This window comes from Schistocerca cancellata, chromosome 1 (genome assembly GCF_023864275.1).
Source record: "Schistocerca cancellata isolate TAMUIC-IGC-003103 chromosome 1, iqSchCanc2.1, whole genome shotgun sequence".
Taxonomy (NCBI): domain Eukaryota; kingdom Metazoa; phylum Arthropoda; class Insecta; order Orthoptera; family Acrididae; genus Schistocerca; species Schistocerca cancellata.
Genome location: NC_064626.1, coordinates 898,197,177 through 898,223,007, shown reverse-complemented (window position 1 = coordinate 898,223,007; position 25,831 = coordinate 898,197,177). Strand labels below are relative to the sequence as shown.

The 25,831-nt window shown below is 43.2% G+C and overlaps 1 protein-coding gene across 1 annotated transcript in view; it reads right to left on the bottom strand.

Annotated features, from left to right (window-relative positions):
• The window catches only part of LOC126112383 (uncharacterized), a 515,907-nt gene that overhangs the window by 173,893 nt on the left and 316,183 nt on the right, over positions 1–25,831 (bottom strand). The window contains exons 7-8 of the mRNA XM_049915011.1: positions 24,806–24,815; positions 17,958–18,182 (exon numbers count right to left, since the gene is read on the bottom strand). Coding sequence (XP_049770968.1) covers positions 17,958–18,182; positions 24,806–24,815 — 235 coding nt within the window. The remainder of the gene's footprint in view (positions 1–17,957; positions 18,183–24,805; positions 24,816–25,831) is intronic.

Below are 25,831 nucleotides of genomic sequence, written 5' to 3'. Positions count from 1 at the left end.
ATAGTTGCTGAACAGTTCAGAGAAAATTTGAGTCTCGTAACAAATAAATACCCCACTCATACAGACATAGTTGGTGGGAACTTCAACCTTCCCTCGATATGTTGGCAAAAATACTTGTTCAAAACCTGTAATAGGCAGAAAACATCTTCCGAGATTGTCCTAAATGCTTTCTCTGAAAATTATTTCGAGCAGTTAGTCCACGAACCCACGCGAATTTTAAATGGTTGCGAAAACATACTTGATCTCGTAGCCACAAACAATCCAGAGCTAATAGAGAGCATCATGACTGATACAGGGATTAGTGATCACAAGGTCGTTGTAGCTAGGCTCAATACCGTTTCTTCCAAATCCACCAGAAACAAACGCAAAATAATTTTATTTAAAAAAGCGGATGAAGTGTCACTAGAAGCCTTCCTAAGAGACAATCTCCATTCCTTCCGAACTGACTATGCAAATGTAGACGAGATGTGGCCCAAATTCAAAGATATAGTAGCAACAGCAATTGAGAGATTCATACCTCATAAATTGGTAAGAGATGGAACTGATCCCCCATGGTACACAAAACAGTTCCGAACGCTGTTGCAGAGGCAACGGAAAAAGCATGCGAAGTACAGAAGAACGCGAAATCCCGAAGATTGCCTAAAATTTACAGACGCGCGAAATTTGGCACGGACTTCAATGAGAGATGCCTTTAATAGGTTCCACAACGAAACATTGTCTCGAAATTTGGTAGAAAATCCGAAGAAATTCTGGTGGTATTTAAAGTACACAAGCGGCAAGACGCAGTCAATACCTTCGCTGCGCAGTGCCAATGGTACTGTTTCCGACGACTGTGTCGCTAAATCGGAGTTATTGATGCAGTTTTCCGAAATTCCTTCACCAGGGAAGACGAATGGAATATTCCAGAATTTGAAACACGAACAGCTGCTAGCATGAGTTTCTTAGAAGTAGATACCTTAAGGGTTGCGAAGCAACTCAAATCGCTTGATACGGGCAAGTCTTCAGGTCCAGATTGTATACCGATTAGGTTCCTTTCAGATTACGCTGATACAATAGCTCCCTACTTAGCAATAATATACAACCGCTCGCTCAGCGATAGATCTGTACCTACAGATTGGAAAATTGCGCAGGTCGCACCAGTGTTTAAGAAGGGTAGTACGAGTAATCCGCCGGCCGCGGTGGTCTCGCGATTCTAGGCGCTCAGTCCGGAATCATGCCTCGGGCATGGATGTGTGTGATGTCCTTAGGTTAGTTAGGTTTAAGTAGTTCTAAGTTCTAGGGGACTGATGACCTCAGAAGTTAAGTCCCATAGTGCTCAGAACCATTTGAACCATTTTGAACGAGTAATCCATCGAACTACAGACCTATATCATTGACGTCGGTTTGCAGTAGGGTTTTGGAGCATATACTGTATTCAAACATTATGAAACACCTCGAAGGGAACGATCTATTGATACGTAATCAGCATGGTTTCAGAAAACATCGCTCTCGTGCAACGCAGCTAGCTCTTTATCGCACAAAGTAATGGCCGCTATCGACAGGGGATCTCAAGTTGATTCCGTATTTCTAGATTTCCGCAAAGCTTTTGACACCGTTCCTCACAAACGACTTCTAGTCAAGCTGCGGACCTATGGGGTATCGTCTCAGTTGTGCGACTGGATTCGTGATTTCCTGTCAGGAAGGTCGCAGTTCGTAGTAATAGACGGCAAATCATCGAGTAAAACTGATGTGATATCAGGTGTTCCCCAGGGAAGCGTCCTGGGACCTCTGCTGTTCCTGATCTATACAAATGACCTGGATGACAATCTGAGCAGTTCTCTTAGGTTGTTCGCAGATGATGCTGTAATTTACCGTCTAGTAAGGTCATCCGAAGACCAGTATCAGTTACAAAGCGATTTAGAAAAGATTGCTGTATGGTGTGGCAGGTGGCAGTTGACGCTAAATAACGAAAAGTGTGAGGTGATCCACATGAGTTCCAGAAGAAATCCGTTGGAATTCGATTACTCGATAAATGTATAATTCTCAAGGCTGTCAATTCAACTAAGTACCTGGGTGTAAAAATTACGAACAACTTCAGTTGGAAAGACCACATAGATAGTATTGTGGGGAAGGCGAGCCAAAGGTTGCGTTTCATTGGCAGGACACTTCGAAGATGCAACAAGTCCACTAAAGAGACAGCTTACACTACGCTCGTTCGTCCTCTTTTAGAATATTGTTGCGCGGTGTGGGATCCTTACCAGGTGGTTAGAATATTGTTGCGCGGTGTGGGATCCTTACCAGGTGGGATTGACGGAGGACATCGAAAAGGTGCAAAAAAGGGCAGCTCGTTTTGTATGATTACGTAATAGGTGAGAGAGTGTGGCAGATATGATACGCGAGTTGGGATGGAAGTCATTGAAGCAAAGGCGTTTTTCGTCACGGCGAGATCTACTTACGAAATTTCAGTCACCAACTTTCTCTTCCGAATGCGAAAATATTTTGTTGAGCCCAACCTACATAGGTAGGAATGATCATCAAAACAAAATAAGAGAAATCAGAGCTCGAACAGAAAGGTTTAGGTGTACGTTTTTCCCGCTCGCTGTTCGGGAGTGGAATGGCAGGGAGATAGTGTGATTGTGGTTCGATGAACCCTCTGCCAAGTACTTAAATGTGAATTGCAGAGTAATCGTGTGGATGTAGATGTGCAACTGAGCTCCACTTCACACTGCTGGTAAGGTCGTTCCGTAACACATTTGAAGAAAACCGAATCAGTGGCCTATCGTTCCAAATCGTGTAGCCACCAAGATCATCAGATTTGAACCAGTGTGATTTGTGGCTGTGGGTATACCTGAAGGACAGGGTTTATCAGCGGGACACTTCATACTCGATGTTGAAGTCTGAAGGCGAGCAAGGCGAGGGAAGTAGCCAACATCCCACCTCAGACATTTCAGGCGGCAGTATAGCAACCTCTAGTGCGATTCCAGACTGTCGTGGACGCAGATGGTCGTCACACTGAGCAACATTTGTAACCTGAAATGTAAACATGATACGCAGTTAACGTATGTTAGCCTCTCGTGCGGATATTAAATTGTTACATTCAGTGGTTGACTCGTATGTCCTTACAAATGTTTCCACAAAGCTTCTTTGTCACGATTCTGTTTTTCGTGGAGTAGCGAAAGATTTGTTATAGCTATCCCGTACAGGTGTGATAGCGGGTCGCGAGTCGCGCTTGGATAGTTGAATCAGAAGACACCATTGTCTGGTTTAGACGACTGGCAGCATTTGTGTGAAAAGTGGAACTTCTTTGTTTCAGTAGACATACTTTGTTTGCTCTAGATGAAGAAGAAGAGTTCACTCTAGAATGGAAGATTGTTTTTTCTGCTCAGAGTGAAAATTGGTCATTTTACAAGAGAAATGTAGTAGCCCTAAGGGCGAGTTTTGAATGATCTAGAAGAGGAGCCTTGTTTGTGACAGGTGTCTCGTTCGTGTTAGAACAAGAACGCTAATCTGAAAGAGGAGACCCGTCTGTTCTAGACGAAGAGAAGCCCAGTTTGTTTTAGAAGAATAACGATCCTTGTTTTAGGAAAGGAACAATTTTTATTTTAGAAGAGGATGCTTATATGCCTTTAGAAGAGACTTTTGTTTGTTATAATGGAAGAATCTTCCTTGTTTCAGAACAACAGTTTCATTTGGCTTGGTAGAAGAGTACCGTTTGTTTCGGAAGAGGTGCCTTGTTTGAACCTTGAGAAGAACTTTTTCTTTTTGGTTCGACGAGGAACCGTGGTTATTTGTTTCGTTGAAGAGGAGTTATTATACGTAATGCCTTAACACAACGTAGATTAAGCGTCAGAAGCTAGCCACAGGGGAAATTTTTGAAGGTATTAAGAACGGGCTTGAAAGATCAAGAAAGATCGGTAGAACACTTTCCCGCCAAGAGCATGAGTTACAGGTTCGAGTCCTTGCCTGTCACACAGTGTTAGTCTGACAGGTTGTTTCTAAATGTAAAATTTTTTATCTACTCTATTACAGATCTACAATACATTTTCTCAGTTAAATATGCTGAAGCACTGCTCCTATTTGCCGGCCGGGGTGGCCGAACGGTTCTAGGCGCTACAGTCTGGAACCGCGCGACCGCTACGGTCGCAGGTTCGAATCCTGCCTCTGGCATGGATGTTTGTGATGTCCTTAGGTTAGTTAGGTTTAAGTAGTTCTAAGTTCTAGGGGACTGATGACCTCAGAAGTTAAATGCCATAGTGCTCAGAGCTATTTTTGTACTGCTGCAATCTTAATCTTCGCAATTGGAGCAAGATAGCTGACACACAACATGTTACCAGTGTCGTTAAATATCGGAGAGAAACATATTCTGCGTCCGTCAAGCTGGGTGTCGTAACAAGCAGGCCTGCATCTGCTGGTCGCAAGTACTGAACTACAAGTGTCTCTCCTGAATGGCCTTATATTCTGACCAGCTCGCGCGACTTAACGTTTGTGCCTATCAATCATGTTACCTTTACATTTAATAAAGCTTATGCCTGAATCCTTACGAAAATAATTCGCCGTTCCACGTAACCAGGTGGGAGACGAACATTCTTTGCCTGTTTGCCTTAAAAGTAGGAATTTTTCGTAATAAGTAGTACATTCAGAGTTTAAATGGAAAGTTATGGTTCGTCGACTTAGTTTTAAACGGAAACATGTTTATTAGGAGCATAGGAGCGGCTGGACAGCTTGTTCACACCAAGGACGGTTGGCGGCCGTGCCGGGTGGCAGTAGGGGTGGCGGTTATCGCTGAAACAACAACTTTTCGGTTATATCGATTTTTTCCACGCCATTTAAACGTGACTATTAAAACCGCTCGAAGTAACCGGTTTCTGAAATAATTGATCTTTTCCAATTATTTCTTGTTAAAAACGTAAAAATCGAACAGAGATTGAATTGTTTTTAGTGCATCAGTTTCGAGATACGCAGAATGAAAGTATTTAATTCATCTACATCTGTATACGTCCTTCGCAAGCCAGCTTACGGTGCGTGGTGGAGAGGGTCCTGTACCTCTTCTAGTCATAAAATAATAAATAGGCAAAAAAAGAAAACTTAACCCATCCATCGTTCGCTGCTAGTCTCGAAAAGTGGTAAGTGATTGAATACTACAGAAAACATCAGTATTTTCTTATTGATACCAGTTTTATGAAACTCTGCTCAAAAATAATGTAATCGGGGACCATGTCGTTGTGGGCATTACGAATAGTCAGTGCTAAAGGGTGAAAACTGTGGTTAAAAAACTGCTTTTCAAGTCAATTTGTTCGTTATCAGAGAACTGCAATCAGATAAAGGCACATTATGAAGACATAAGCAGAACAGCTGCTTTCTATTTTTATTTTGTGCTATGAATGAACTGTCGTTAATTTTTTAATTTATTACTGTCACCGTAACTTCCTTTCTCTTATTTCCTTTCTCTTATTTAATAGAAAGCCAGACATATCTTTAATTTTTTGAAGCAAATGAAGCATTGTATTTCATTGCTACGTCACTTCGTAAAACGTTTCCAGACTAGAGTTGATGCAATTCAACAGTGGAATACAACGGATGTTAGGCAACTACTGCTAAAACATTCTTATTTAAAAAAATATAAAATTGTGGTATTTCTGCTATGGATAATTGATATTTCGGTTTTTTACTCGGTCATTAGTAAAAAGTAAAGAAAATAAAAACACCTGTTACAACAGAGACCGAATAAATAACAAAAGCTACCAGTTATTCAGAACTAAAATACCGGTATCGGTTTTAAAGGACAGTTTTTCCCATCCCTAGGCCGCATTCCGTCGATGCCTTCCCTACGGAGTAGCATTCCACCTAGCCACGTATGAACAGCTGCTACGGCTCTTCAAATACTTGGCGCGCGTGTACATGCCATCATTTTGTACTGTAACCACAGAACTTGATGTAGACTTGTTGGCCCCTTTGTCATACGTTCGTTTCATTACATTAGTTATGATCGAAGGCTACGGAAGTTGTTTCCGACTATCGGAGGAGACTGACAGTGGCCGAACTAGCAGCCAAATATTTCGTGTCAGCGACATGCCTACCCAGCAATTACGTGGAGGAGGTGTCTTATTGATTTCCATTCCTTCAACGGAGTTCAAGGAAATTTCTGGACACGGGGCACTATTCTCAATTTGTTCTCCCATGTCCCCAAATCTCAAATTGTCGACGTCTTACTATTTACTTATGTAACGTATGACTACATCACTAAAAATTATGAAACTAATGTCCAGGCCACGAATGGAGAAGACAGAGCTATTAGCTGCGTAGACAGGCATTGTCTCCTATAAATGCGATGCTTTGTTTCCTTGGCTGACGAAGTTTTCGGAATGAGGATGAATTTTTTAATAAAATATTTCGTTATATTAAAAAAATTCTAAATCCATGAAAACTGGTATTTCGCTTCTCGGCTGGATGTAAAGAAATACATGTTATGGGATGAAAATTTATGAAAGGCATGATTAACAAAAACCTTGGACTCCATCTGCGAGAATCGTTTTTGGATCAGAAATACGTTCGGAAAATACTATAGAAGCCTTAATTAGCGTGAAAAGTTTAGAAGGTTTTGCAATTTGTGAACTAAATCAAAGAAAGCTATTTAACAGTCACCACGACAAAATGACTTTAACGGAATTGTTTAGAAAAGAAACGGCTCATTAATATATTAATTTGTCAGTAGTGCTAAAATGTGTAAATAAAATTATTCTTTTAATGTAATTACTACTCAAACGTGAGCAAAACACCGGGTACTAAGCTAGTTTTTGAATATTGACCATCAGTATGGATCTGTACCAGAGATAGATCGACAGAAGAAATAGAGGAGATCCAAAGAGAGCAGCCCGTTTCTTTACAGGTTCATTTAGTAAGCACGAAAAAGTGACAGAGATGATCAACCAACTCCACTGGTAGGCACTGCAAGAGAGGCGTTCTGCGTCACGGTGTGATTTACTGTTAAAGTTCCACGAGGTTATGTTCCTAGAAGACTCAATAAATATAATACCTGCCCCTACGTATATCTCGCGGAAAGATCGTAAAGATAAAATTCGAGAGATTCGATCTCACACGGAGGCTTACCGATAATCGTTCTTTCTGTGAATTATTCGCGACTGGAAAAGCAAAAGGCAAAAGGGGAAAAGTGTGAGGGGCCACACATTAGGCTGGTTTGCTGGGTATAGATGTAGATAAAGAAGTAGTACAGAAAGAAAATCATTTGATGACATGTGGTTTCTTTAATTCAGCTGAAGTGCAAGCATAGTCTGAGGGTCTAACCGAGTAGCTACCTGTAATAAACTACGTTTGTGAAGGACAGATACATGTCAGTCAAGTGAACTCTATACAAAAGTTAAGGCAAATGACAGTACACAAATCATAATGATAACAGAACCAACTAATCATATCCCAGTCACGTTCAGTGGACGAAAGTTTAAGCAAGGGAAGCGACGGTAGGTTTCAAGACCTCGTCATACATGGCGGGCCATTATCCTGCTGAATAGTGGGGAGTGTAGGTACGAACATAAGCCATCACCCCATACATACCTCTAGGGGTAGCGAAAGCAGGTGGATATCCCTAATTACATGGGAGGGGGGGGGGGCACCCCACTTCGCTTTCCACCGTTTATGCTCATTTTACCTTGCATTTTTGCCTGAGAGGATGTGAATTCGACCACCAGAACCTGAAATTCTTAACAGTTTCAATAATTTCTCCGTTCTCACGCTATACAAATACTGATGGTGGGAAAATATCCAAAGTGTCCTTATCTTCCCACACGTTTTTCTTCACGAGATGACGCTGTGATTATCCTGGCAAAAAATATTTGTTTTATTCTGTTGTGATCAGGCGAATGTAAAGCAATAATTATCAACACAATAATTATCAACATAACAGTCTCATAATTCTATTTTTGTGAGTTACTCGATGTATGTTCAAAATGATGCGTACACTGTTGTTCATCTTTGTATAGAAGCTGAATCCTAATGATATCAAACGAGTTCTTGCGGCACTACTCTTCGAATGCTAGTTTGCACTAGTAGTATTTAAAAAAACTGCGTTAAGACGCCATGAAAGTGGTAGCAACAATGTGGACATTACGATAATATTCACTGATGATACCACTGTTAGGTCACTTAATGTTTTACTTGGTAATCATACTGTTTATGTACGAACATCCATGCACTATACGCACTTTCAGTAACCAACAACAACAAAAAATGTTATATACAGTTCATCTCACAAGCACGATGCCTTACAATCCACCGAACTAAGGTCATGTCTAAACCTATTCATGTATCCTGCAGTAAGAGATAAAAAAATACGCTGCCGAAAATAATAAACTGTGAACGTTATCATCGCTCCTCTCCCTACTGTAAAACTACTGATTTTTTTCACTAGTTCACGCATTTGGTGCCATGAAATTATACATTATACAGTGAGGATGCAGTACCAAAGCAATAAAAAAGTTGTTATGAATTTATTTCAACGAAGTATCACCTGCGGCAAAAGATGTTGGTTCAACAGGTAACGCATTCCCTTATAGTGTAGCGGTACTGTCTCCAGACAGTGTAAAGGGAGGTCAGAGCATTTATTTCGCTTGCATTGCTCGTGAAAAACAAGAGAAAGCAAGAAATTATTTCTGCTTCGGTCGACATAAAGCCGCTGATCTTTTCTTCATATTTCAAATATATCTTGAGGATCTGAGTAGATGGACAACGTTATTTTGATTAATTTTATTTAACCAGGATAGCATAATTATGAAACACACACATACTTCTATGCAATGAGGTTCCAAAAAGTCATATCATGTAGGACCTCTTCTTTCACAGCATAGTGCCGCAGCAAGACGTGGCTTGGACTCAACAAGTTATTGGAAGGCCCCTGCAGAAATACTGAATCATGCTGCCGCTATAGCCGTCCATAATTGCGAAAGTATTGCCGGTGTAGGATTCTCTGACCTCTCAATTATGTCCCATAAATGCTCGATGAGATTCATGTCGGATGATATGGGTGGCCAAATCATTTGCTCGAACTGTTCAGAATAATCTACAAACAAATCGCGAACTATTGTGGCCCGGTGGCATGGCGAATTATCATCCATAACAAAATTCCATCGTTGTTTGGGAACGTGAAGTCTATGAATGGCTGCCAATGGGATTAAAGTAGCCAACATAACCATTTTCAGTCAATGATCGGTTCAGTTGGACCAGAGGACCAAGTGAATTCCATGTAAACACAGTCCACAACATTACAGAGCCACCACAAGCTTGCAGAGTGCTTTACAACTGAAATCGGGGATTCTCTGAGTTGGCCACGATTTTACAGCCCAGGAGAGACACTGCAGCAAAGGCACTTGCGTCGGTCGTCTGCAACCATAGCTAGTTAACGTCAGTATCCTAACGGATACGTTCGTCGTATGTCCCACATTGATTTCTACCGTATTTACGCAGTGTTGCTTGTCTGTTAGCACTGACAACTCCACGCAAACGCCATTGCTCCCGGTCACTATGTGAAGGCCGTCAACCACTGCGTTTACCGTAGTGAGTGGTAATGCCTGAAATTTGGTAATCTCGGCGCACTCTTGACACTGTGGGTTTCGTAATATTGAATTCCCTAACGATTTCCGAAATGGAATGTTCCATGCGTCTAGCTCCAACTACCATTCGGCGTTCAAAGTCTGTTAATTCCCGCCGCGCGGCCATAATAACGTCGGAAACGTTTTCACACGTGTCACCTGAGCACAAATGACAGCTCCGGCAATGCGCTGCCCTTGTATACCTTGTGTACGTGATAGTCCCACCATCTTTATATGTGCATATCACTATACCATGGCTTCTGTCACCTCAGTGTATATAGTCATGTACACATCTGCCGATTACAGAAGCATCTGCATAGGCCGTTGCGATCAATTTAATTATAGATATTAATTACTGATCAACTACAAAGTTGTAACGAATGGAGGTAGAGACGACTTTTCAATATGTTTCTACATAGTAACTATAAATTACACGGAGCGTAATTACTCAAAATATAATCGTGAATGTTGATAGGGCGGCTTGCGATCACTCGCGTGCCACTGTCATTTCCTGTTCCAGTCGCGTATGGTTCGTGGGAAGAATGACTGCCGGAAAGCCTCTGTGCGCGCTCGAATCTCTCTAATTTTACATTCGTGATCTCCTCGGGAGGTATAAGTAGGGGGAAGCAATATATTCGATACCTCATCCAGAAACGCACCCTCTCGAAACCTGGACAGGAAGCTACACCGCGATGCAGAGCGCCTGTCTTCCAGAGTTTGTCACTTCAGTTTGCTAAACATCTCCATAACGCTATCACGCTTACCAAATAACCCTGTGACGAAACGCGCCGCTCTTCTTTGGATCTTCTCTATCTCCTCTGTCAACCCGACCTGGTATGGATCCCACACTGATGAGCAATACTCAAGTATAGGTCGAACGAGTGTTTTGTAAGCCACCTCCTTTGTTGATTGACTACATTTTCTAAGAAATCTCCCAACGAATCTCAACCTGGCACCCGCCTTACCAACAGTTAATTTTATATGATCATTCTACTTCAAATCGTTCCGTACGCATGCTACCAGATATTTAACAGAAGTAACTGCTACCACTGTTTGTTCTGCTGTCATATAATCGTACAATGTATTCGCAATACATTACATTTGTCTATGTTAAAAGTCAGTTGCCACTCGCTGCACCAAGTGCCTATCGGCTGCAGAACTTCCTGCATTTCGCTGCAATTTTGTAGTGCTGCAACTTCTCTGTATACTATAGCATCATCCGCGAAAAGCCGCATGGAACTTCCGACACTATCTACTAGGTCACTCATATATACTGTGAAAAGCAATGATCCTATAACACTCCCCTGTGGCACGCCAGAGGTTACTTTAACGTCTGTAGACGTCTCTCCATTGAGAACAACATGCTGTGTTCTGTTTGCTAAAAAGTCTTCAATCCAGCCACACAGCTGGTCTGATATTCCATAGGCTCTTACTTTGTTTATCAGGCGACAGTGCGGAACTGTACCGAACGCCTTCCGGAAGTCAAGGAAAATAGCATCTGCCTGGGAGCCTGTATCTAATATTTTCTGGGTCTCATGAACAAATAAAGCGAGTTGGGTCTCATACGATCGCTGTTTCCGGACTCCATGTTGATTCCTACAGAGTAGATTCTGGGTTTTCAGAAATGACATGAGTCGCGAGCAAAAAATATGTTCGCACCGAGCGAGGTGGCGCAGTGGTTAGACACTGGACTCGCATTCGGGAGGACGACGGCTCAGTCCCGCGTCCGGCCATCCTGATTTAGGTTTTCCGTGATTTCCCTAAATCACTCCAGGCAAATGCCGGGATGGTTCCTTCCGTCCCCGTCCTTCCCTAATCCGATGAGACCGATGACTTCCCTGTCTGGTCTCCTTCCCCCCCTCCCCCTCCCAAAAAAAACAACAACAACAACAAAAAACATGTTCTAAAATTCTACAACAGATCGATGTCAGAGATATAGGCCTATAGTTTTGCGCATCTGCTCGACTACCCTTCTTGAAAACTGGAACTACCTGTGCTCTTTTCCAATCATTTTGAACCTTCCGTTCCTCTAGAGATTTGCGGTGCACGACTGTTAGAAGGGGGGCAAGTTCTTTCGCGTACTCTGTGTAGAATCGAATTGGTATCCCGTCAGGTCCAGTGGACTTTCCGCTGTTGAGTGATTTCAGTTGCTTTTCTATTTCTTGGACACTTATTTCGATGTCAGCCATTTTTTCGTTCGTGCGAGGATTTAGAGAAGGAACTGCAGTGCGGTCTTCCTCTGTGAAACAGCTTTGGAAAAAGGTGTTTAGTATTTCAGCTTTACGCGTGTCATCCTCTGTTTCAATGCCATTATCATCCCAGAGTGTCTGTATATGCTGTTTTGATCCACTTACTGATTTAACCTAAGACCAGAACTTCCTAGGATTTTCTGTCGAGTCGGTACATAGAATTTTACTTTCGAATTCACTGAACGCTTCACGCATAGCCCTCCTTACGCTAACTTTGACATAGAGTAGCTTCTGTTTGTCTGAGAGATTTTGGCTGCGTTTAAATTTGGAGTGTAGCTCTCTTTGCTTTCGCAGTAGTTTCCTAACTTTGTTGTTGAACCACGGTGGATTTTCCCGTCCCTCACAGTTTTACTCGGCACGTACCTATCTAAAACGCATTTTACGATTGCCTTGAACTTTTTCCATAAACACTCAACATTGTCAGTGTCGGAACAGAAATTTTCGTTTTGATCTGTTAGGTAGTCTGAAATCTGCCTCCCATTACTCCTGCTAAACAGATAAATCTTCCTCCCTTTTTTTTTATATTCCTATTTACTTCCATATTCAGGTATGCTGCAACGGCCTTATGATCACTGATTCCCTGTTCTACGCTTACAGAGTCGAAAAGTTCGGGTCTGTTTGTTATCAGTAGGTCCAAGATGTTATCTCCACTAGTCGGTTCTCTGTTTATTTGCTCGAGGTAATTTTCGGATAGTGCACTGAGTATAATGTCACTCGATTCTCTGTCCCTACCACCCGTCCTAAACATCTGAGTGTCCCAGTCTATATCTGGTAAATTGAAATCTCCACCTAAGACTATAACATGCTGAGGAAATTTATGTGAAAGGTGTTTCAGATTTTCTCTCAGTTGTTCTGCCACTAATGCTGCTGAGTTGGGAGCCAATTATTAACCTAGCTCGGTTGTTGAGTATAACCTCCACACATAATAATTCACAGGAACTATCCACTTCTATTTCACTACACGATAAACTACTACTAACAGCGACAAACACGCCACCACCGGTTGCATGCAATCTATACTTTCTAAACACCGTCTGTGCCTTTGTACAAATTTCGGCAGAATTTATCTCTGGCTTCAGCCAGCTTTCCGTACCTACAAAGATTGCAACTTCGGTGCTTTCTATCAGCGCTTGAAGTTTCGGTACTTTACCAAAGCAGCCTCGACAGTTTACAATTACGAGGGCTATCCACAAAGTACATTACGTTTTGGAATTACAAATAAATAACGTATTGGAAATTTTTTTTATTATATACAGATGAAAGCCACACTTAAATACTACTTTTCTACATAGTTGCCATTTAAATTAAGGCACTTATCGTAGCGATGGACGAGCTTCGAAATTCCTTCGTCGTAAAATTCGGCCGCCTGCGCCTTCAACCATGTGGTTACCTCTTTTGGGACAGAAAAGGTGTGATTTTTGTGGATTTTCTGGAAAGAGGCACTACAATAAACTCTCAAAGGTATTGCCAAACTCTGCACAACCTCAGAAGAGCAATACAAAACAAGCGCAGGGGAAAGTTGGGCTCAGAGATCTTGCTGATTCACGACAACGCCCGGGCCCACACGGCAAATGCCACTCGTGAAGTTCTCGAATCTTTTAAGTGGGAGTTGTTTCCTCATCTGCCGTACAGTCCAGACCTGGCACCGAGCGACTTCCACTTATTCCCAGCAATAAAGAAGTGGTTGGCTATGCAGCGTTTTGATGACGACGCACAGCTTCAAGAAGAGGTAACCACGTGGTTGAAGGCGCAGGCGGCCGAATTTTACGACGAAGGAATTTCCAAGATCGTCCATCGCTACGATAAGTGCCTTGATTTAAATGGCAACTATGTAGAAAAGTAGTATTTAAGTGTGGCTTTCATCTGTATATAATAAAAAAAATTTCCAATACTTTATTTATTTTTAATTCCAAAACGTAATGTACTTTGTGGATAGCCCTCGTACGATACCGATTGCTGTTTGGTCCCCGCATGTTCTGACTTTGCCCCGTACCCTTTGAGGCTGTTGCTCTTTCTGTACTTGTCCGAGGCCATCTAACCTACAAAACTTCCCAGTCCACGCAACACAAGCCCTGCTACCAGTGTAGCCGCCTGCCGCCCTATGGCGCAAGTCGACCTCTTTGACGTATGGGCGAGATCTCCTGCGCAGGCAGATTATTAACATGGTGTCGTAAAGACTCGATGTCACGTGAATGACGTAGAAGGGTCGTTTGAATTATATATGGCGGCTTGTAATGATTGCATGGTATGGTAGCCATGGGCTGGCTGTTCGACGCGATTATTGGCCCTTACATGACTAAATAGACGATCGGCCACGTAAGTTGAGAATAACGTCGGCACAAGGTAAGTAGGGGTGACCAAACACTCGAGTCTGTGGTCCTCATTCGTCATCAAGTCACTGTATGGTACTGAAGTACAGCCATGATGATATGTGTCAGATTCTCAGAGTATATTTTTAAAATTCCTTTGAAAGAGAACGAGTCCTCGCAAGTTAACATCCATGGACTCGATGCATTTACGATATGATCGGTGAATCACTCGTTTTCAGCATGATTGACTTCAGCAACGCCTCATTTATAGGCGGCCATGGAGACAGGAAGCAAGACCCGTATATCCCGAGGAGGAGCCACTGGCAACTACAACGATTCGATGTTACATCGAGTTTATAGTCTGGAGGTTGTGACGTATATGGCTGATTAATAGCATGTATTAGAAAGATCGGTCACCCACAAGCACATTCATTGCCAAACAATTTTTTTTCATTTGATAAGCACTACAATAACTTCTGTTTTGTGACTGTTTTAAGTCGTTGTGTTATCGCCTGGATTGTCAGTGGCAGTGAACGAAAGTGGTAACTCACACTCAGGTGTTCACCAGCTACTTGGAATGTAACATTATTTCAGACTTCGGGACGAACACGACACTGTTTGCTTGTTTCTAGTTGGTGGGCTGTGAACGCTTACAGGGGAAGCCTTGGTGCTAGGGGGGGATTTTCGTAGCGCGCTGCAACCCTCACCCCCTAGCGAGGATGAAATTCGAGGCTGAGGACAATTATTTAGACAGATATAACAGTGAAACAGCGCAGAAGAGTAATCCAGATCCGGCAATAAACGTCTCCGAGTTAATCTACGAAGCAATGCGTCGTGTAATTCCTGTGCCGCGCCGCGCTTCGCAAACAGTGAGCAAATTCCGCCACGGCCGCGAGTGGGACTCGGCGCGACGTCACTGAAACTCCAAGGACTAGAAGAGAGGAACGTCTCAGAAGACCGTGTTTGTACGTAATAATAATAAAAAAAAGTTTTGATAGTCAAGGCATGCTGTTTTTGGCATTCTGTTCTTTGAATTTATTGCCAAGTGCTATCAAACCAATCTTTACTGTCTTTTGGTAGCAATCCCATTTGCATCAGAGGAGCTATCCCGCGTTGCTTGTTACACTGATCGCAGCACCAAGGATATAAGCGAAAGATGATGTCTATTCAAATTACGCGGCAGTCGTATAGAATACGCTAGTAACGCCACTATGAGGATGGAAATCAGATTTGCTTTAAGTACACGATGTAACGGTCGTGAGCGTTGGTTATCTTTGAGACTGGACGTGGTGAGTAGGTGTTAGTCAAGAACGACTTTAAAGAGACAAAGACGGCACTATTAGCGTGTCTTAGAATTTGAACGAGATCGTGTGGTAGGGATACGAGAAGCTGGATGTTCTTTCTGCGATATTGCAGAAAGACTTGGCAGGAACGTAGCCACTGTGCATGATTGCTGGTAGCGATGGTCCGAGAATGTACCGAAGAAGATGGGTCACCGGACGGCCACGTGATACTACCGAGAGGGAGGATCATCATGTTCGGCGTATGGCTATGGCGCATCATACAGCACCTGCAGCTGCATCTGAGAAGCAAATGGCACCAGAATGGTACAACGAACTATTGCAAATCAGTTACTTCAAGGACAGCTCTGAGCCAGAGGCTCTGTAGTGTGCATTCCACTGACCTCAAACCACCACCATTTGTAACGTCACTGGCGTCAAGCGGGAGCTCACAGGAGGACAAGATGGAATTGTGTTTTCTGCTGAAATCAGGGTCTGCCTCAATGTCAGTGATGGCTGTGTGTGGGATAAAAGGGGACGGCAGTTGAGAGGCTGAAACCAACCTGTCAGCGCGCTAGACACACTGGATCTTGGTAATTCAAACTGTTGCGCTGCCAACCATGAACGGCATTCCAGGGGGGTGCATCCCAACAGGATAACACTCGCCCAAATTCCGCTATTGTAACCCAACATGCTCTACAGAGTGTCAACTGTTGCCTTGGACTGCTCGCTCGCCAGATCTGTCTCCAATCGCGAATGTGTGGGGCATCATCGGACGACAACTGCGGCATCATCCACAACCAGCATTAACCATTCTTGTGTTGACCGACCAAGTGTGGCTGGCATGGAACTCAACCCTACAAATTGAGATCTGGAACTTGTATAACACATTGCAAGCACGTTTGCCTGCTTGCATTAAACATTCTACTCCGGTTTTTAATGCACCAGCATTCAGATTTGCAATGGCTTATCTCACGCTTACATTAACCTGCGGTCTTACAATGTTAATCACTAAATAGGTTACCTAAACAAATTTATTCGAGGAATTTCGTTTCTCTATGTTAATTATTTTTTGGAGTTGTGGATTTTCTTCTGTCAGTGTATAGAATACAGAAGCTGAGTGATTTTAGAACTGTTGTGATGCATGCCTGAAGTGTACATGTTCCACGTGAAGTATCAAGTACGGAGGGTGGGCCAAAATATGCAAACGTCGCGAAAATTGCATGCTTGAATATTAATTCAGATGCTGGCAAAGCCTGCAGGTTGCCCTGTTGAATCTGCACCTGTGAAATGTCGTCAAATACGTTGCAAGTATCAAGTGTGGTCAAAACATATCCTGTGTAGCTGTGAGTGTATGTTGGAACTAAGTGTATTCGAAAGTGGAGAAATAGTTGGTGCTCCTACGGTTGTTACTTCCGTAACCAAGCTGCAGAAGTGTTTGGTGTTTTAAGAAGCTCTATATCGAAATTTATACCGCATACAGGGAAAGCAGAAACATGTCATCCGTTAAGTCACAACGCGAACGAAAGTATGTGTTGAATGGTGGTGACTGACGATCTTGCAAGATGGTTGTCACTATAAACAGCTGCAAAAGTCACTGCAGGAGTGAACGTCTTACTTGTGAACCACGTCAACACCACAACAACATGAAGGGATCTTCACAAGGTGGGAATTACTGAACGAGTTGTAATTCCAAAATCAGTAATCACTGATGTATGTGTTCACTCCAGGAAAACGTGGCACTCTAGCCATGAAACATGGACTAGGTAGCAATGGATGAGTCTTTTTCACACTAACATCCGGCTGCTTTTACGTCCGAAGAGCGCAAAATAATTAGGGTTCAGTGAGGATTTGGGTAGCCGTATCTTGACATCCATTGAGCCAAATGAGTACTTCGCAAGGTCGCATTACTGTCAAGTATTTAGAGATCATTTTGGCTGGTGAGATCCATCCCATTGTACAATATTTGCTCCCCAATGGTGATGCCGTTTCCCAGGATGACAGTCCCCCCCCCCCCCCCCCAATTCACTCAGCTCACATCGTATGACGCTCAAGTGTCACATCTCCTTGGCTACCACAGTCACCAGATTTCGATATTATTGAGATTTATATTCTGCTTTGCAGAGAAGAGTCCTTGATCACTGTCCACCTCCACCATCGTTCACTGAACTTGCCACTATTTTGCAGGAACGCTGGTATGAGATCCCTTGGAAACCATATAGGCTCTGTATATCTCCATTCCGAGATGACTGGAAGCTGCTTTGAATGCCAATGGTTTCCCTACGACGTATTAGGTGTGGTGACGTGTTGTTTTTGTGGTTTTTCCTTATTGTTAACCTATCCCCTAGGTCCCCAAGCAGCACTGTCAAGTCCTTGACTGTAATGTCGAACGGGGTTGATTCGTGAAAGTGGATAACTTCGGGATTGTGAGAATTCCGAGACACGTACTTGGGCTTTTCTGTGTTCAGAGGGGAGGAGCGCTCGTGAAGTGGCCAGAGGACGTGCTGGCTGCAGGGTAGGGGAGGCGCGTAGGCGGCCTACCTGCACGTCCAGCTGGAAGCCGTGCAGCGGCAGCGGCGGCGGCGGCTGCTGCAGGAAGGTGCCGTAGGGCGCGGTGGAGAACTGCACCAGCAGCTCGGGCCCGCTGCTCACCGCCTCGGGCACCGGCTCGCCGCCCCCGCAGAAGCGCAGCAGCACCGGGTCGCGCGTCGTGTAGCCGTCGTACACCGTCACGTAGTCCTGCACCTCGTCACACTCCGACCACACCTGCCGGCCACGGCCACGTCACAGCACCGTGAAGCGATCACATTTTCCACAGTTCTCGGTTGACAAGACACGTTGCGAGTATTTCTGGATACTGGCCATTAATTTTTTACTAAGTATCACTCTGGCTGAAAATTAAAAGAAAGGAAGATGTTAGTCTTTAATACAAGGACTATTTTTTTCTCGCGAAATATAAGCTACAGTGAAAGGCCGGTATGTTTTTTTGCATCGTTTAACTGCACACTTCTTTACATAGTCGCCGCTCTGACTTAGATATTTGTTGTAGCATTGTACCAACTTTACAATGCCCTCATCATAGAAGATAGCTTCATGTGCTTTCCGCCAATTCTCTACGCTGGTCTGTAGCCGGTTGTCTGTCAAAATGCTGCCCTCATAGCAACCCGTTACTGTGAGCAAGATGATGAAAATCAGAGGGTGCCAAGCTCAGGCTGTGCGGTAGATGATTTAGAGTTTCCGATCAATAATTCCGCAAGGGTTTCTTTGTTGCAGCTGCAGTGTGCAGCGGAGCAGATGTGTGGGGTTTCAGTTGTGCTGCTTAGCATACCCCAGAGATGCCAGAGCCCAGTCATTGGTGACCTACACAGAAGATTCAAAATGGGTCTGAGCACTATCGGACTTAACATCTGAGGTCATCAGTCCTCCGTAAGTTAGAACTACTTAAACCTAACTAACCTAAGGACAGCACACACATCCATGCCCGAGGCAGGATTCGAACCTGTGACCGTAGCAGTCGCACGGTTCCGGACTGAAGCACCTACAACCACTCGACCACTGCGGCTGGCCTACAGAGAGGGAAGAGTCCTAGCTAAAGGCTCAATTATGAGAGTAATACACAGATATGGCAAGTGACTGCAAGACTGTTAGTGATTAAAGAAAGAATGTGGAAAAGTATCTGCACACGCCTGTAATGTCACCAGTGTGCACGATGAAAGAAAATAGTATATTGTTAGGAAATTATAATGTTGCACAAATGGAAATGTCTTATTGAATGATAATTACTAGGTATGGCCTAATAAAGCATGAAAATATTGGTGCTGCACCACGATCGAATATGTTAACGAGAGGAAGGATCGCCATAGCAGAAACAAGAGGTCACTGTAGCAATCAGCTCCATTATCGTAAAGCACCAAAATCTGTATTACCCACTGACACACGCAAATGAGCATTTAGTAAATGGACAAGGAATGATAGTTGATTAACTTAATCTTGGCATGGCTGGGTAACCACGCTAAAGGCTCAATTATGAGAGTAATACACAGATATGGCAAGTGACTGCAAGACTGTTTAGTGATTAAAGAAAGAACTTGGAAAACTATCTACACACACCTGTAAGGTCACCAGTGTGAACGATGAAAGAGCTATCTGTGAAAAGTTAGAACTATGCGGATAGCTCCTGATCGGTGATTGCAGTGGCAGCCCTTTCTTACTACGCTCATGCAGCATGAACGCCGAGGTGGTGTCAGTAATGGTTGGAGACACTGAGTCCAGCTCGTCCTCTGTACTCAGTACTAAGGTCGAGACATCCCGCTATATGTCAGCAACCCTCGACTAGCAACGAGTCTGCCATCTTCGGACCTCCAGCAGCAAGTATCCTGTATCTTAACACTGCAAACTTGGCTGTTTCTGCCAAAGCGGGAATCTCGCCGCCAATAGTGGCAGACATTGCGAGTTGAGCCCAGTAAAAATTACGTAACAAGGTTAAACAAACCTCTATTCGTGCTGATTTTGTTGTTATTAAACAATGGTCAAACGGTGTGGGAGGTCAGGAAACATCTCCCACTCCATAATATGATTCTGGAGCTACAAAAAAGGAAGGCTTACACATAGACACAAACCGGGGTGCGGGGGTGGGCGAATCGAATTCCGTTCCTGGCTACTTTAGCTGGGAGTCAGACTTTAGCTGTTACATGTTTAGGATGCTTCTCCCTTTCCAGTCAGCTTCGAAGCTTTCAGTTCTGCATAAAAATAACGACCCTCCCTGTAGTAAAAGTGAAGGTAAAAGCTATTAGCTAGGCAGTCACTGGTAGTACTGAATATTGTCTCCAGTTACGATGCACTGTAAGAGCGTGAGTACGCTGACCAAAAGGGTATGAGCATATAATATCGTCAAATGTGGTATGTGACAGCTTAGGAACAAAGCTGCCACGTAACAACTTTGACAAAGAAGGACGATGCCTGATGACAAAGTTCCTCTTCGCTTCCTGAATTGCCCATCATAGTTGTTCAATGATAGACGATTTTCTCGAATCGCCTGACGCACCGGCAGAACAACATCATCGGTTGACACTCGATTCCTTCCCTGATTACCCGCTTCATGAATGTCTGTGCGTACTGCTTCAAACTTCCAGCGCCATTACCGCACTTTGCTGTTAGGCTTGACAGTTACGTTACGTGGGCTGCATGAAATCGGGTGGAACCCCTCAACATGAAGAAATCGAATGATAGCATGCACTTCACACTTTGGCGGGAGACTATTGTTCTACCCTTTTTAGATGCTCACTGTGCACTCAGAACTGAAAAGTGCGATGGGATACAATTTACGGGCATGCTAGAGACACCGAACAACACATTGCAAGAGGCTTCGTCGGATGTTCACTGTGGTTTTTAATTTCGCAACCAATCAGACATTTAAAGAAAAAAAAAGCCCTCGTGTTACCCATGTAACTAAGAGAGAGTAAATTTAATTTTCTTGTCTAGCTATTTCACCTGATATGCTACATGTATTAGAATCTAGAAAAATCCTCAGACCTCATTAAGAATGTGATAATAATGCCTTTTCCAAAGAAGAGAGCTGCTGACATGTGAGAATACTACCGAATTAGTTTAATAAGTGATGGTTGCGAAATACCGACACTAATTCTCACAGAAGAATGGGAAAAATGACAATAGCCAACCGCGGGGGAGATCCGTTTGGATTCTGGAGAAATGTAGGAACACATTAGATAATAATGACTTATCGTTTATAGCATTTATAATAATGTTGGCTCGATTACACTCTTTGATATTTTGAAAGTACCAGGGATAAAATTAGAGAGCGGCACGTTATTTGCACTTGTGCAGAAACCAGCCTGCTGTTATAAAAGTCAAAGAAAATAAAAGCAAAGTAGTACTTCCGAAGGAAGTAAGACGTGATTGTTCTCAGTCAATGAAGTGATGTAATCTGCACTCTGGGTAAGCAGTAAATGAATGCAACGAGAAATTTAGAAAAGGATACTGGGATAAGAAATCAAAACTTGCAGTTTCTGGATTATGGGACTTGGAGCATAAATTATGTCACAGTAGGACGTTATGCAGAGAATTAGTAGACAGTATGCTGCTTGATATTTTATTTATATATATAAACTTATTTCTGCTTTATTGCCATCATCAGTACATCTGCAGTAAATGAAGCAGGCAAAAAGGAATACAAACGTCTCAAAAATGAAATCGACAGGAAGTGCAAAATGGCTAAGCAGGGATGGCTAGAGGACAAATGTAAGGATGTAGAGGCTTGTCTCACTAGGGGTAAGATAGATACTGCCTACAGGAAAATTAAAGAGACCTTTGGAGAGAAGAGAACCACTTGTATGAATATCAAGAGCTCAGATGGCAACCCAGTTCTAAGCAAAGAAGGGAAAGCAGAAAGGTGGAAGGAGTATATAGAGGGTTTATACAAGGGCGATATACTTGAGGACAATATTATGGAAATGGAAGAGGATGTAGATGAAGATGAAATGGGAGATAAGATACTGCGTGAAGAGTTTGACAGAGCACTGAAAGACCTGAGTCAAAACAAGGCCCCGGGAGTAGACAACATTCCATTAGAAGTACTGATGGCCTCGGGAGAGCCTGTCATGACAAAACTCTACCATCTGGTGAGCATGATGTATGAAACAGGCGAAATACCCTCAGACTTTAAGAAGAATATAATAATTCCAATCCCAAAGAAAGCAGGTGTTGACAGATGTGAAAATTACCGAACTATCAGTTTAATAAGTCACAGCTGCAAAATACTAACGCGAATTCTTTACAGACGAATGGAAAAACTGGTAGAAACCGACCTCGGGGAAGATCAGTTTGGATTCCGTAGAAATGTTGGAACACGTGAGGCAATACTGACCTTACGACTTATCTTGGAAGAAAGATTAAGAAAAGGCAAACCTACGTTTCTAGCATTTGTAGACTTAGAGAAAGCTTTTGACAATGTTGACTGGAATACTCTCTTTCAAATTCTGAAGGTGGCAGGGGTAAAATACAGGGAGCGAAAGGCTATTTACAATTTGTACAGAAACCAGATGGCAGTTATAAGAGTCGAGGGGCATGAAAGGGAAGCAGTGGTTGGGAAAGGAGTGAGACAGGGTTGTAGCCTCTCCCCGATGTTATTCAATCTGTATATTGAGCAAGCAGTAAAGGAAACAAAAGAAAAATTCGGAGTAGGTATTAAAATTCATGGAGAAGAAGTAAAAACTCTGAGGTTCGCCGATGACATTGTAATTCTGTCAGAGACAGCAAAGGACTTGGAAGAGCAGTTGAACGGAATGGACAGTGTCTTGAAAGGAGGATATAAGATTAACATCAACAAAAGCAAAACAAGGATAATGGAATGTAGTCAAATCAAGTCGGGTGATGCTGAGGGAATTAGATTAGGAAATGAGACACTAAAAGTAGTAAAGGAGTTTTGCTATTTAGGGAGTAAAATAACCGATGATGGTCGAAGTAGAGAGGATATAAAATGTAGACTGGCAATGGCAAGGAAAGCGTTTCTCAAGAAGAGAAATTTGTTAACATCGAATATAGATTTAGGTGTCAGGAAGTCGTTTCTGAAAGTATTTGTATGGAGTGTAGCCATGTATGGAAGTGAGACATGGACGATAACTAGTTTGGACAAGAAGAGAATAGAAGCTTTTGAAATGTGGTGCTACAGAAGAATGCTGAAGATAATGTGGGTAGATCACGTAACTAATGAGGAGATATTGTATAGGATTGGGGAGAAGAGAAGTTTGTGGCACAACTTGACTAGATGAAGGGATCGGTTGGTAGGACATGTTCTGAGGCATCGAGGGATCACAAATTTAGCATTGGAGGGCAGCGCGGAGGGTAAAAATCGTAGAGGGAGACCAAGAGATCAATACACTAAGCAGATTCAGAAGGATGTAGGTTGCAGTAGGTACTGGGAGATGAAGAAGCTTGCACAGGATAGAGTAGCATGGAGAGCTGCATCAAACCAGTCTCAGGACTGAAGACCACAACAACAACAACAGTACATCTGAAAACAATCGCATTTATTAATATTTTACATAACATATAATTTATAAAGGTTTCTTACATTGGATGTTTGACTCACGTCCTGTCGTTGTAAATGGACATACCGTAAGTCAACTTTGAGTAAACTATTAATTACTGCTGTCCGTAGTTGTCGGCTGTAATATATTTTCAGCGACGTTTCAAAGTTGTTCGGTGATTTTATGTTTCTCGTTTATTATAATACATTTTTTTATTATTTTGACTGTCTTTGAAATTCAAGTTTTACAGCTAGTTGCTTACTCGTAGATATTTGTTTTGTTGTGGGTCGTATGCCTATGGAACTGTTATTGATGTATTTGTAATCTTTGGTGTTTTGGTTATCCGTTATACCCATATGGGAACCTTTATATTTTATGAAGTAACAGCTTTTTCATGAGATGAGAAAACATTTTATTTTCCAAGCACAGATCAAAAACTAACAAGAATAAACAACTCGTAACCAAGCCGCCTACGGCAAAGATAAATATCTATCAGCTGCAGCTTTCACCCGCTGTTTTTGGCGCAGTGGATAAATGACGTCGCCACATCAGCCCCCCTCCTTTTGAAACCGGGTGCACCAGGTATGTGGGGAAACTTGCACTTGATTTTTCTACCAGCTCTCGTGAAAACATCTGGTGCAGGCAATGGCTGCTCCTGTTCTGCACTTGCTGCTTCGTTGTCCTCTTCTGAAACCGAGGGCTCGGCGAGACTATCTGCTGTTTCTTTGGCTTCCACGTTTGAGGGTGATTTTTCAGACCGAGGAAGGAGTGTACCCTCTTCGGTGTAAGCAGGTTTAAGCCGCTCAATTGAGACTGTCTCTTCTTTACCATCCTTATCGATTTTGAAGCTGTGGCTTCCTCTTGTGATTACCCTGTATGGTCCAGAGTAAGGCGAAACAAGCGGCGGGCGCACCGTATCGTCCCTAAGCCACACTTGGGACGTTGCTTGCAGGTCTTTATGTACAAACACTCTCCGGTCTCCATGTCTGACAGGGTTAGTGGGTTTGATGTTTCTCATTCTAACGCTGAGTTGTCTCGCGAATTGCGTGCATAACTCAGGGGCGAACGGCAGTGTAGATGCTGGAACGATAAATTCTCGAGGAACCCTCAATTGCTCTCCATAAACCAATTCTGCGGAAGAGCATTGTAAGTCCTCCTTCACGGCCATTCTCAATCCGAGTAGGACCAGCGGTAGTGCTTCAGGCCATGAAGTGGAACTACACATTAATGCAGCTTTGAGCGTGCGGTGTAGTCGTTCCACCATTCCATTACTAGATGGATGATAGCTTGTGGTGCGTAGGTGGTTGCACCCGCACAGTAGTAAAAGTTCATTGACAAGTTGACTTTCAAACTGCTTTCCGCGATCTGTTGTTATGTTTTGCGGAACGCCAAACCTGGAGAACCATGAATGCAACAGTGCTTTTGCAACCGATTCCGCAGAAATGTCTTGTATTACAACTACTTCTGGCCACCTGGTAAAACGATCAATGACTGTGAGCAAATAGCGTTGTTCTGAAGAGCATGATAGCGGGCCCACAATGTCCACATGTATATGTGAAAATCTTGCAGAAGGCGTCGGGAAGTCAGCAATAGGTGCAAAAACATGTCTGCCGATTTTATTACGCTGACATGTTAGGCATGCACGCGCCCATGCACGACAATCTTTTTGTATTCCAGGCCACACTACTTTGGAGGAAACTAACTTGGCTGTAGCTCGTACTCCTGGATGTGATAGGTTATGTAGTGCACTACAAATCTCGCGACGATATTGTTCTGGTATGTAAAGTCGCTCCTTTCCTTTTGCTACATCACACCAAATTCCGTCTGCAACATTTGGGACAGACACACGTCTGAGCTGCAGCGCAGTTCTCTGTTCCTCTATTAGACGGCGCAAGAAAGGATCTTCTCGTTGTTTAGACGCTAACTCGGTCCAACGAATTGAATTTAAACTGGCACAATTCCTAGACAGGCAATCTGGGACCAGGTTGTCTTTTCCTGAAATGTGACGCACGTCAGTTGTGAACTGTGCAATGTAATCGACTTGCCTGCACTGACGTGGTGAATTGAGCTCTGTGTCTCGTTGAAATATAGCTACTAACGGCTTGTGATCGGTAAAAATTGCAAAGTGCCTCCCTTCGACAGATGTGCGAAAACGCTTTATGGCTAAGTAAATAGCAAGCAACTCACGGTCAATAGCACTCCAATTTTGCTGCTGTCGAGTCAGGTTTTTAGAGAAAAATGCGAGCGGCTGCCATCTGCCATCAACTTCTTGCTGTAGCGCTACACCCACTGCTGTTTGGCTCGCATCAACCATGAGCGCTAAAGGAGCGCTCAATCTTGGATGTCCCAGTAGTGTTGCCCGAGAAAGAC